This window comes from Mixophyes fleayi, chromosome 8 (genome assembly GCF_038048845.1).
Source record: "Mixophyes fleayi isolate aMixFle1 chromosome 8, aMixFle1.hap1, whole genome shotgun sequence".
NCBI lineage: Eukaryota > Metazoa > Chordata > Amphibia > Anura > Limnodynastidae > Mixophyes > Mixophyes fleayi.
Window position 1 is genome coordinate 83,903,349 of NC_134409.1, and position 14,114 is coordinate 83,917,462.

The 14,114-nt window shown below is 46.0% G+C and overlaps 1 protein-coding gene and 1 long non-coding RNA gene across 2 annotated transcripts in view; one reads left to right on the forward strand and one right to left on the reverse strand.

The window, feature by feature from the left end:
* The window catches only part of LOC142099401 (uncharacterized), a 174,978-nt gene that overhangs the window by 27,939 nt on the left and 132,925 nt on the right, over positions 1-14,114 (reverse strand). The window lies entirely within an intron of this gene.
* The window catches only part of PHF5A (PHD finger protein 5A), a 59,751-nt gene continuing 53,574 nt past the window's right edge, over positions 7,938-14,114 (forward strand). Inside the window, exon 1 of the mRNA XM_075182819.1 lies at positions 7,938-8,103. Within this exon, the coding sequence (XP_075038920.1) occupies positions 8,052-8,103 (52 nt within the window). The 5' untranslated portion in view covers positions 7,938-8,051. The remainder of the gene's footprint in view (positions 8,104-14,114) is intronic.

Consider the following 14,114-nt stretch of genomic DNA (forward strand, 5'->3'; position numbering starts at 1 on the left):
GAACGAGTTCTGCTTAGGTTTTACTGACCCGGGGTACACATGGCAGTGAAAAAGTATTGCCGGTCCTGCCCCATTTGTCAGAGAACCTGTCCCAAACCCATGTACAGGGCACCTCTCATTCCAATACCAATAGTACAAGTTCCTTTTGAACGAATAGCCATGGACCTTGTGGGGCCATTGGAAAAATCTGTACGTGGGCACCAATATATACTAGTGGTGCTTGACTATGCAACCAGGTATCCAGAGGCAATTCCCCTACGAAACATAAAGTCCAGCACCATAGCTAGAGAACTTGTATTGATGTTTACACGCTTGGGAATACCCAAAAAAATTCTCACAGATCAGGGTACTCCATTCATGTCTAAACTGATGAAGGACATGTGCCAGTTGCTAGGGGTTGCGGCGCTTCATACCTCCGTGTACCATCCACAAAGAGATGGCTTGGTGGAACGCTTTAACCGCACATTAAAGCACATGCTCAGGAAAGCAGTGGCTCAAGAGAAAAAAGATTGGGACATTTTTATTCCCTTTTTGATGTTTGCCATCCATGAGGTACCTCAAGCTTCAACAGGGTTTAGTACCTTTGAGTTATTGTTTGGGAAACAGCCCAGGGGTATATTGGATATGTTAAAAGAAGGGTGGGAGCAGCAAGGTCCCAGGGAGCCAAATCTGGTACAATTTGTGTCCCAAATGTATGAGAGGCTAGGAAAGATAGGGCCCATTGTGCAGCAACATGTAAAAGAGGCTCAGGAACGACAGAAGAAAAGTTATGACAAAAGTGCTGTTGTTCGATCTTTTAAACCTGGGAACAAGGTCCTAGTCCTGGTTCCTACCCAGGAAAGCAAACTTTTCACCCATTGGCAGGGGGCATTTGAAGTTCTAGAGGCTGTCGGTCCTGTCAATTACAAAGTCCACCAGTTAGGTAGGAGAAGGGAGGAGCAAATATATCATGTTAACCTTCTTAAACCTTGGCATGATTAGGAAACCTCTTGTCACGGGCACTAGGAGTCTTTGCCCAGGATATCACCAGATGATGGACTTACCAGAGTGATATAGTTGGTACTATGGTTCTCTGGTAGCAGGGTGACAACGGAACAGGAGAAACAGCAGATGGTGAGAGAATGCTCGAGGAAAGTCTATGACTAGCAGCAACTGGTAATGAGTAGATGAATGTACACGAGGAACCAGATGGACAAGGAAACGTGAGGAAAGTCAGTGGTCTGCGTATAGCAAGTTGTACCACTGCTATAGTGAGGAGGAATGTCCAGGAGTAGCGAGGAGGTAGTGAGAGTCAGCGGTCTGCGTATAGCAAGTTGTACCGCTGTCTATAGTGAAGGAATGGAATCCAGGTGAAGGTAGGTAACGGGGAAGTCAGTGGTCTGCGTATAGCAAGTTGTACCACTGCTAAAGTGAGAGGATACTTGAAGCTGGTGTCACAGGGAACAGGAGACAGTGGTCTGCGTCAGCAAGTTGTACCACTGCTATATATATGTGAGGAGGGGCACGAGGAGATGAATGTAAAGCAGAGTATACACGGGCACACAGAACTAGATCCCACGATGATATCCACAATACAACGATAACTGACAAGCACTCCTTGAAATATACAAAGTCACAATAGCTATCCAGGCAATAGTAAACAAAGTCAATGGTAACAATAGCTTCAATGGATAGGAGGCTCCTGAGGAGAACACAACTCAGTCCAGATGGATATGCAAAACATAAGCAAAGTCAATGGAAGGTATGGAAAGCTTTTCACGCTCTTTCCAATTATGTAGATTTTTGTCAGATCAATACTGGGGCTTGCACAGTCCTTAATACTAAGGTGTGCATGGATACGCTTCTTTCCTGCTTGACACTTTATGAACTCGACGACTGGAAGAGGCGTTTCTGTTCCAGGACTGAGCTCAGAAGCAGCTACGATAAGGAGAAGGGAATGTGAGAGACAGGAGCAGAGTTTTAATGGGTCTGACTCTTGTGCATCTGCATGATGATTTTTATTTTTTTAACATTGTGTTGCCGTGTGAAGCACAACCGGGAGGTAAATGCCAAGGTAACCCGCTGGTTCTTGGCACTGCAACCTTTCAAGTTCTCAGTAGAACATAGACCTGGGATTCTGCACAAGAATGCAGATGCATTGTCACGAAAATATGCGCTCCTCGCGAAGTCCGCGTCCCCCTACTTGGAGACGCTAGGGGGAGGGATAAGTAACAAAGGGAGGCATTTATCTGACGGTTCAGGAGAGCAGGCTGTCAGAGAGACGTGCAGGGATACCTGAACGGCTGAAGGCCGGGCAGGAGGAGAGACCACTGGAGAGTGGAAGCGGTAATCAGGTTGGAGCAGCGCATGGCAGGTAATCCAGAATCAACAAAGCAATACTCAGGAAGCAGTAGTAAGTGGAACTGGAAATATGAAGAACACGGGAGAGTTGAGGTTGTCTGGTATCCAGTAGTAGAGGTGGAGGCAGCGGAGAGCTGACACGATAAACCCTGGAGAGATGAGACGATCAGGAACTCTGCGATAGTAACGGAGGCAGTGGATAGGAATCAGCTGAGTGCAGGCACGATGAACACAGGAGAGTTGAAGTGAACAGGAACTCTGTAGTAGTAACGGAGGCAGCGGATAGGAATCGGCTGAGTGCAGGCACGATGAACACAGGAGAGTTGAAGTGAACAGGAACTCTGTAGAAGTCACGGAGGCAGCGGATAGGAATCAGCTGAATGCAGGCACGATGAACACAGGAAAGTTGAAGTGAAGAGGAACTCTGTAGTAGTAACAGAGGCAGCGGATAGGAATCAGCTGAGTGCAGGCACGATGAACACAGGAGTGTTGAAGTGAACGGGAACTGTGTAGAAGTCACGGAGGCAGCGGATAGGAATCAGCTGAGTGCAGGTACGATGAACACAGGAGAGTTGAAGTGGTCTGGAAACCACAATAGCAGCAAACAGGAATCAGCAGGAGCTGAATACACGAGGAACACAGGAACACCTTCAGAGGCTCATGGGGAATGAGACTCCAAGATCAGGCAACCAGGTAATGATCACAGGTGGTTTAAATAGGGAGGGTTGCCTGATCATCCAATCAATTAAAAGCAACAAGTACTGAAGGCTTGATAAGGGCTGCACATGCGCAAACCCTCAGGATGGCGGACGGCTACGGTTCCTGAACACACGGGAAATGGCACTCACAGTCCGGTGAGTGACACCTCTCCTCAGGTAGTGAGTACTGCCATTGAAAAGTCTGAAGTGCCCATAGAGCCAGCAATGTCTGTTAAGCAGAGACAACAGACTGAAGAAATGATTCGCCGGAACAGGGATGTCTTCTCTTCCCTCCCTGGGCGCACTACCTTAATCGAACACGACATTGTCACTCTACCAGGAGTCATTGTTAAGCAGAAGCCGTATCGTATTCCAGAAGCCAGACGGATGGATGTGAGAAAGGAGATTGAGAAGACGCTCTAGTTAGACGTAATTGAAGAGTCCACTAGTAAGTGGAATAGTCCAATTGTGCTTGTCCCGAAACCCAATGGGACAATTAGGTTCTGCAATGACTTTAGGCGCCTATACAGTATGTCGCAGTTTGATGCCTATCCGATGGCACGTGTGGATAAACTAGTGGAAAATCTTGCTGGTAGCAATTATTTGACAACCCTTGATCTAACAAAGGGTTATTGGCAAGTTCCCCTGACTTCCACGGCCAAGCCAAAGACTGCATTTTCCACCCCTGATGGTCTCTATCAATATAAAGTCCTACCCTTTGGGTTGCATGGGGCACCTGCCACCTTCCAAAGGGCCATGAATAAATTGCTACGACCTCACACAGCTTATGCAGGTACAGGACAGCTTATGCAGGCGCTTACTTGGACGATATAGTGATTTATACCCCAGACTGAGGATCACATTTAGCCAAAGTTGAGGCGGTCTTAGCTTTATTAAGGTCAGCAGGGTTAACAGCTAACCCAGAGAAATGTGCCATAGCCATGAGAGAAGCCAAATATTTGGGGTACGTTGTTGGTCCAGGGCGTGTAAAACCCCAGCTAGACAAAGTGGAGGCAGTAAAAAATTGGGCAAGGCCAGAAAAAACGTCGCAGTTAAGAACCTTTTCAGGCTTAGTAGGTTACTACAGGCGGTTTGTAAGCCACTTCGCCACTAGAGCTGCTCCACTTACGGACATGTTAAAAAAAAGTTGTCCAGATAGATTAACCTGGTCTGACTCTGCAGAAACCACCTGGGGGTAAATGTATCAAGCTGCGAGTTTGCAACTCTAGCGATTTTCTCAGGAGAGTTGAAACTAGCCGATGTATGAAGCTGAGATTTCATGCAAAATCGCCCGAGTTGTGCTTCTGTCAAAATCGCTGTTTGCAAAATCGCCAGTGATCAAACTCCCGACTGTTTGCCACTGCAGCTATACAGCTCTCGAATGTATGAAGCTGCGAGTTAGCAAACTCAGGAGAGTTTGCTTCAAAACACGCCAGATACAACACGCTGCTTGATAGCAGCGTGTTGTACAAACACATCACTGTTACACTGCCCTGGCAGTGTTAAAATGGTAAAGAACAGATAAAAGTTGAAAAAAAAAAAAAGCGTGAGGTCCCCCCGCTATTTATGCTTAACCCTAGTGCTGCCTGACTAGTGCTGGTCCCGTGAAAATCGGGGAAAAATTTTGCGTGGGGTTCCCCCGATTTTCACTTTACCAGCACTAGGCAAACCAGCCAGGGTTGTATTTACTGTATTACAGCTTACGCAAGTAGCGTAGCGCATGCGCAATGCACTACGTTAATTGCGTAAGCGCTAGATACAGTATTATGTGATTTCCCCACTAGCGTGGGAAAATACCATAATACAGTAGTTAGCTCTTACGCAAACAGCGTAAGAGCATTGCGAAACGGACCTCCTACTAGGTAGGAGGTGTTTGCGGCGGCTCCTGGTTTTTTTTATTTTTTATCTTCAAGCAACACTAAAGAGTCGGGATGTACAAATATGTGCCCCTTCTGGGTGAAGAGTTCCTGATGGCAAAGATTCCCTTATGGAGGTATCAATGGCTGGGACTGGGGCAAGCCGGCAAGATGGATTTAGAAATAATAAGGGACATTGGAGCAAGAAAGAAGGCATCATCGGTAAGTATTTGGGTTTTATTATTTTAATAAATACTTGTGGTTTAAAAGAGGGTGGTTAGTGTCTTTATTGTGGGTTTTATTATTTTTAATAAATGTATGTGGTTTATAAGAGGGTGTTGTGACTTTGTAAACTTTTTTCTTTGTGGAACTACAGGGCCCAGCAAGCCAGGGATGTCAGGGCATGTTGGCACTTGTGGTTCTCCAAGTGCCAACATGCCCTGGCTGCCGTGGGTATGCTGGTGCTTGTAGTTATACAAGCACCAGCATGGCCACACTGTTTTTGGCAACCTGGCTGGCTGGGACTTGTAGTTCTACAAACAAAATTGGTGTCAGTTTGTTTTTTTAACTACTTTATGCCGTATTACCCTACTACCCACAGCCCAGGGGTGGTAGGAAGAGCCCTAGTGCTATCAGCACTGGGATGGTTCTTTCTAGGGGGGGGGGGCCCCGCTCGTTTTTTTCAGCGGACCCCACTCCCTAGGGAATCCAGCCCAGCGTTGAACAGTCTAGGGTTGGTTAGTCATTATGGCAGGGGGACCCCTGCCGCGCGTCTCCCTGCTATAGTGCCGCCAACCCTGGCTGGTTTGCCTAGTGCTGGTAAAGTGAAAATCGGGGGAACCCCACGCAAAATTTTTCCCCAATTTTCACGGGACCAGCAGTAGTCAGGCAGCACTAGGGTTAAGCATAAATAGCGGGGGGACCTCACGCTTTTTTTTTTTCAACTTTTATATGTTCTTTAACATTTTAACAGCTGCCGGAGCTCTGGCAGCTGTATGACAGGTCAGTGTAACAGTGATGTGTTTACAACTCACTGTTACAACACAGGAGAGTTTGCCAAACACAGGAGAGTTAGCTAAACTCGGGAGTGTTTACAGCGCTCAAAATCGCCAGAGATGACCAGCGATTTTGAACATGAGTGTCAAAATCGCAGCTTGATACATTTCCATTTTTTTAAAAAAAAAAATCGCGATTTGCCGCGATTTAAACACGCTGGCAAACTCGCACTTTGATACATTTACCCCCTGGTCTGAACTTCGGTTAGCTCTTTGTTCCTCCCCAGTTCTACAAGCACCGGATTTTACCCGGAGGTTCTTCCTCCAAACTGTTGCTTCTGGTGTTGGCTTAGGTGCAGTCTTGTCACAGGAGAAGAATGAAGTAGAAAATACTTCCTGTACCTAAGTCGCAAGTTGCTTCCAAGGGAACAAAAATATGCCACTGTGGAGAAAGAATGTCTTGCCATAAAATGGGCTACAGAAGCTCTTGCGCTATTATCTCCTAGGCAGAGAGTTCACCTTAATAACAGATCATGCACCATTGAGATGGATGCAGAACAACCGGGAGGTAAATGCCAAGGTAACCCGCTGGTTCTTGGCACTGCAACCTTTCAAGTTCTCAGTAGAACATAGACCTGGGATTCTGCACAAGAATGCAGATGCATTGTCACGAAAATATGCGCTCCTCGCGAAGTCCGCGTCCCCCTACTTGGAGACGCTAGGGGGAGGGATAAGTAACAAAGGGAGGCATTTATCTGACAAGATGCAGAGAAAGCATACAAGCAGAATAAAACATTGGCGCAGTTATGCACCTAAATTGAGGTTAAACCAGGTAAAGACTTATGTATAGTTTAAAGTTTTGTTAACTTACATGATTTGAAAGCTCCTTCCTCTCAGCAAACAGACAGGGTGTGTCTGTTAGTGCAAACAGAGCCAGTGATAGGCGTTTCTTCTTAAAGAGAAGGTGGGTGTGTCATCTGCCCATCAAGCTAAGGCTGGGGGAGGAGTATCATGTATAAAAGCTTGATTGTGTCATTTGTTCACTGAGACCAACGCTGGGGAAGCTGGCTGGTCTGGAGAGAGCTGGTCTATGTCTAGCTAGCGTTTAGGGTCTCCATAATTGCTGTGAAAGTCATACAGTTTCAAATACATTTTTAACCATCCTGACAATAAAACTGCATAAAAAGAAGTTGTTTGCGTGTGCTTCAGCAGTAGTGGGCTCTTGCCACAATGTATATATATATATATATATATATATATATATATATATATATATGATAATGTACTTCATACTGTAATTCACAGAGTTTATAGTTTATTCCGATTTATAGTTAAAAGCTGTATGTTTCTTGTAGTGTGCAAAATTATGACACCCAGTGTTGTGGAGGTGAACTGCAGGTAATCATCCTGATCTCCCCTTTCTGTGACCATCCTTTACGTACATCCCATCCCAAACACCAGTTCTGTGCAGTACACATTTCCAAGTAAAATATTTCCATACAATTGGAAAGTTTGGAATATTAATTATAGTAACTTGTGTAAAGTCATAGCGGGTTTCGAGGATAAATATAGCAACCAAGAATGGACGTCTAAAGGTTCGGAACATTATATCTGAATTAGTAAGCTGGCCACTTAGTAAGTTAGAACCGTCTCTGTGATATCAATCAGTTTCGGTTGCAATATTTATCCTTAAAACCCGCTATGTCTCTGCATCTCCCTGAAGCAAGTTATAAAAAGGTAAGCAAGTGCGTTTCATTCCTTATTTTCTATAGTCCAAAAGAGTTGTGTGTGGTTTTGTTTTCTTCTAGCTTTCTATAGATTTACCAATACCCAAGGACTCTGGGATACAATAACAAACTGAGGTAACGCAATAGTGTACAGATAATAACATTGCATTAAAAATGCAACATAGTATAAACTGAGTTTCAGACCAGCATAGCAGTTCAATAATATAGAACAAATAAAGTTTTTTTTTTAAAAAAACAAAACAACAAAAAAACCATGAAAGCCGGAAACGAGCACACACGTGAGCAGGAAGTCATCACAGGTCAAAGGGTAGTACAAGCCAATTATTGGGAGACATAGCCTGGTGACCATAGTGAGGTTTGGAGCGCAGAAGCGGTGTGTACGTGTAGTGAACGTGGAGTTGGAAATACCCCAACATGGCTAAGCATCACCCGGACCTTATCTTCTGCAGGAAGCAGGCGGGAGTAGGTAAGTGATCAGTCACCCGTTGCGGGTGTGTACTGAGCCTATCGCAGTCTGATAAGGCGCTCTCTTTCCTTCCTTCATTCATAGAATGTGGCTCTGTGATGCTGAGGGTACAGGAGCTCCGCGTCTGTAGCTTCCCATACAATTGGTTTCTCTCATGTAGCGAGCTGCAATACTTGCAGCAATTGATTCAGTTTCGTTTAGAATATCTGTAACTGCGATGATTTGGGGGAAATTATTGAGTAACGAAGTTCCAAAGAGATGTACTAAATGGAATGATAGCTTTATATATATATATATATATAAAGCTATCTCTTCTGAATTATGTCTTCCACACACTTATTGCTAAGTTATTTGGTCATGTTATACACATGGAATGATGGCCAATTACTTTTGAATACCAGTTGTTTTATACAACGTGTCAATACATAAATATAAAAAAACTGCTGTTCTGTCATTGAAAACAACCTTATTTCTCCCAGACTCCCTAATCTCACACACAACCCTTTGCCTATGCCTTCCCCCACACCTGTACCCCATTACACAAGTGTCAAAATGTGGTATTACTATAGTATAACAGCTGTTTTATATGCCATATCAGTGTGTAAATATCAATAGAAAGTTGCATTTTTCTAAAAATACCCCTATTTCTCCCAGATCCCCTAAGCCCACACACTAAACCCTTTGCATTTGTGCTCTCCCACACCTGTACCTCACTACATGAGTAAGATAATGTGGAATTATGGATGATTACTATGAGTTGTTGTGCCCTCTGACGTCCCGGCCGTCCCCTTGACGACCGGGACGTCCTTTCCACTTCCTGCTGGCAACGGCCTGACACTTCATGTGGTGCTGCGTCCCGGCGGTGCTGGTAGCCGGGCGCATGCACGCAAATCAGTACAGCCTGTAGGCTGATTAGTGTAATCAGGGGGCTGTGTATGATTCAGAGCTAGGCTCTGATTGGTGGCCTTTTGTATTTAAGGCAGTGAGGTCTGCAGCCTCACTACTGGTTATAGTGTTCTGTTCACAGAACTGTTGCCTGCTTCTGAGCCCTGTTGGTGTTTAAACTGAAGTTTCTCTCGCGTATGACCCCTTGCTTGGATTTGGACCCTGCCTGTTTGCTCGTGACCCTGACCCTTCTTGCATGTTTCTTGGACCTTGCTACCTTGCCTGTGACCTCTGACCTCGGCCTGTTTATTGGATTCGCTGCCTGCTGCAGCCCCCTCGACCCTTGCCTGGACTTCTCTCAGCTTTCCTGGGTTCTCCCCAGTCGGTGCACATTTCACGACCCTCTGTCAGTCTGCGGCCAAGTCTGTCCCCACCACTAGGGGCTCCAGTGAACACCAGGCTTTCGGAGCGGACTCCGGGTTTTGTTGTTCCGGCTGGAGGGGTTCCCAACATTATAACCGGCCGTACAGACATTCTGGAGACGAAATTGGGATGGATGAAAGCGGAACCAAATCGTCTCCATTCCAAGCCCTGGCGGGTCATGTTGAGACCCTGTATCAGATGGTCCGGGGATCGTCCCAGCGTTTGTCCGCTCAAGAGGAGGACTCCCGGACTACACTAGCCATTTCCGGTCCCACCGATGAACCTAAGTTAAATTTGCCGGACCGGTTCTCAGGAAACAGAGCCCTGTTCCGGAACTTTAAGGAAAGCTGCAAGCTCTTCCGGTTCAGAACAGCAGAGAGTCGGGATTGTAATCTCCCTCATGCAGGGTGACCCCCAGTCTTGGGCTTTCACCCTGTCGCAGTCTAGTCCTGTCTTGCAATCTTTGGAAGCTTTCTTTAACGCATTGGGTCTCCTATACGATGACCCAGATCGTGTTGCCTCCGATGAGGCTCATCTACGGACCTTAAAGCAAGGCTGGCGTTCGGCAGAAGAATACTGCGCTGAATTCCGCAGATGGTCACCTGACAGTGAATGGAATGATCCAGCGTTACGCAGCCAGTTTTGCCTAGGACTGTCAGAGCAGATTAAAGATTCACTTGTGCAGTATCCTTCTCCCACCTCGTTGGAGAGCCTTATGCAACTCGCCATTAAAATTGACAGGAGAATTAAGGAGAGGAGGACAGAGAAAGAGGCATCTTCCTTTTCATCTGCATTTATTCCAGTTCCCACGGATGTTGAGGAGCCTACGCTGTCAGGGGCGTATCGTCTCTCTCCTGAGGAAAGAGACGGTCACAAGGCCTATGTCTTTTTTGTGGTAATAAAGGCCACTTCTCCTGCTCTTGTCTTTACAAACCTGAAAAAGGAGCATTTCTGGGAAAGGTCCACTTAGGTCTACAAATTGTTTCCCAAAAGAATGTGGTCCTGATCCCCGCACAAGTCACTTTCAGTGCCAGTTCTGTGACTCTGTCGGCCTTCATTGACAGTGGAGCTGCAGGCAACTTCCTTGACATCGGGTTTGCCCGCTCTGCTGGAATGGTGAAGCTCAAAGCTGCCATTACAGTCTGTGGCTTAGATGGGAGTCCGTTGCCTGGAGGCAAGATCGTCTGGGAGACTCCGCTACTACAATTGAACATAGGAGCTCTCTATTCAGAGACCATGTGTTTCTTCCTTATTGACTGTCCCTTGGTTCTGTTAATTCTGGGCCATCCCTGGCTTTTTCGTTATAACCCTGTTGTGGATTGGGTCAAAGGAAAAATTATTCAGTGGAGCTCTTTTTGTGCACAGTCTTGCCTAACTATGCCTCTGCGTATCATTCAGTCAATTCCTGAGCAGCTTACCTCACAATATCATCAGTTTTGGGATGTGTTCTCATAAAAAAGCTGCTGACGCCTTATTACCTCACCTCGACTGTGCTATCGAGCTTATTCCTGGTTCCAAGTTACCCTAGGGATGTTTGTACTCTCTCTCCGGTCCAGAGACTAAGTCCATGCAGGAGTATGTAGATGAAAACTTAGAGAAGGGGTTCATCAGGCCATCTAAATCTCCAGTAGGAGCTGGATGCTTCTTTGTATCCAAAAAAGATGGAGGACTAAGACCCTGTATCGATTATCGAGGACTGAACCTCATTGCAGTCAAAAATACCTACCCCCTACCTCTCATCTCCGTATTATTCGATCAGTTAAGAGGCGCTACAGTCTTCACCAAAATCGATCTTCGTGGAGCATACAACCTCATCCGTATCAATGAAGGAGATGAGTGGAAGACGGCATTCAACACACATTCTGGCCACTACAAATATCTGGTCATGCCGTTTGGTCTTAGCAACGCACCTGCAGTGTTCCAAGATTTGATTAACAAAGTTCTTCGTGAGTTCCTGGATCTTTTTGTAGTTGTTTATTTAGACGATCTCCTTATATATTCCAAATCATTATGAATACATCGGGGTCACGTCAAGCAGGTTCTACAGAAATTACGAGAACACCACCTTTACGCCAAACTAGAAAAGTGCGAGTTTGAGGTGCAGAAGGTATCCTTCCTGGGTTATGTAATTTCTTCTGAGGGATTCTCCATGGATCCATCAAAGGTCCAAGCTATCCTGGATTGGGTGCAACCAAACAATCTCAAAGCGGTGCAGAGGTTCCTGGGCTTCGCCAATTTTTATAGAAGGTTCATTTGTGGCTTTGCTGACATCCTATTGTCGGCCTGACCCGCAAAGGAATGGACCCAACTAATTGGTCGCCTCAAACAGTGGCCTCATTTGAAAGTTTGAAGAAAGCCTTTGTATCCGCTCAGGTCCTTAAACACCCGGATCCTACTAAACCATTTGTTCTTGAGGTCGACGCCTCTGATGTCGGTGCTGGTGCTATATTGTCACAGAGACTCCACTCTCCTCTCTATTCATGCTCCATCCCGCCCTCTCCGTTCTGCCTCTGACCGTCGCCTCTCTTCCCCCCCCTTATAACCTCCTCCCACGCGCGTATCCAAGACTGCGCCCGCGCTGCCCCCCTCCACTGGAACAAGCTCCCTCCCTCCAGCAGAACTTCCCCTAATCTGTCCAGTTTCAAACAGGCCCTAAAAACCCACCTTTTTCTTAAAGCCTTTCTGTCTCCCACTTAACTTCCTACCTTATATTCTGCCTCCGTACCCCTACTCTCCCTCTCTCCCCTGCGTCTCTCTGTCTGTCCACCCCTCCCCTTAGATTGTACGCTCCTCTGAGCAGGGCCATCTCCTGTTTTCACCACTTCTAACTCTGCTCTCCAGCTACTTAGTCCTCCTCCTCGAGGGTCCTCCACCCCACTTACACTGTCGCTCCCTCCTCCCCCCTGGAGGTCTCCCTGTCTTCCGCGCCCTCCTTCTTGGGCCCGTCGTTTGCGGATCCTCCCTCCCCCGCCCTCTCTAGCTGTGCATTGAGCTTACAGAGTTGCTGTGTTTACTGTACTGTGCTGTCTCCCATTGTATTGTAATTTGTTTGTCTCTGTACGGTGCTGCGGATGCCTTATGGCGCCTTATAAATAAAAAATTAATAATAATAATAATTACTCACCATCTGCACCCATGTGCCTACTTCTCCCGTAAGTTCTCTACAGCTGAGGCCAACTACAATGTGGGCAATAGGGAACTACTGGCAATCAAATGGGCCTTTGAGGAGTGGCGACATTGACTGGAGGGTGCCACACATCAAATCTCCTTTATCACAGACCACAAGAACTTACAATATACTCAATCGGCCAAGCGCCTGAATCCCAGACAGGCCCGTTGGTCGTTGTTCTTTACTCGCTTCAATTTCGTGATCACCTACCGACCCGGTTCTAAAAATGTCCGGGCAGACGCTCTGTCTAGAAGCTTTTTGGCACATCATGTTCCAGTTACAAACCTGGAGCCTATTATTCCATCTTCCATAATCCATGCTGGGCTAACCCAAGACCTGAGCGTCACACTTCAAAGATTAGCTCCTGATAATACTCCGGAATGATGTCTATTTGTTCCAGTCCATTTAAGGAAGGCGGTTCTTGCAGAAGCGCATAATAGTAGTACTGCTGGACATCCTGGAATTCAGAAAACAATGGAAATCCTTTCCCGTACTGTCTGGGGGCCATCATTGTCTGCTGACGTGAAGGATTATGTCCTCTCGTGTGAGGGTTGTGCCAGGAACCAAGTCCCCAGGAGTCTGCCTGCAGGCCAATTGGTTTCTTTGCCCATTCCTGCAAAACCCTGGATACACACTTATCTATGGACTTTTTAGTCGATCTACCTCACTCCGCAGGTCACAACACCATATGGGTGGTAGTAGACCGCTTCAGCAAAATGTCACAATTCATACCGCTGACCAGGCTTCCTAGTGCTCGAGATTTGGCAGTCCTGTTCATTCAGCATATATTCCGCCTTCATGGACATCCTACTGCTATCAAAACAGATTGATGACTTACAGCGCAGAAAGGATCACACAGATAGGAATGCCAGCATCAAAAGAACACTGTAACACAAAAATGGAATAGACATGGGGCAGTAAAGTCCCAACAGTGAATACAGGGTCCAAATATCTTCCAATATCCCTCTTCCAAGTGCATTCAAGTTGGCCAATTATAGGGTAACCACGTGAGGGACCCTCCCTGGATGTATGCTTACAGACTGGTTTCTTTAAAACACAGCACATCAACCAGATAACTGATGGAAATCACGATGTCTGCCTTCACTGCATTCTCCAGCAATACACATATGCAAAAAATAATAGGATCATAGCATAATACCGTTTATTGATCAACAATAATTCTCAATAAAAATCCACAGATTTGATCCGCTTCTAGGAGCGTACCTCAGGTAAAGGGAATACAGCGCGTTTATCAGGGTAATTACCCAAAGTCCAATAGGCTCTTATTGGCTGCCGTCCTCCTCAGGTAGTCCCAGCGTAAATCTCCCTGTTAGTCCGACGCGTTTCTAATCATTAAGATTCTTTTTCAAGGGATCAAATCTGTGGATTTTTATTGAGAATTATTGTTGATCAATAAACGGTATTATGCTATGATCCTATTATTTTTTGCATATGTGTATTGCTGGAGAATGCAGTGAAGGCAGACATCGTGATTTCCATCAGTTATCTGGTTGATGTGCTGTGTTTTAAAGAA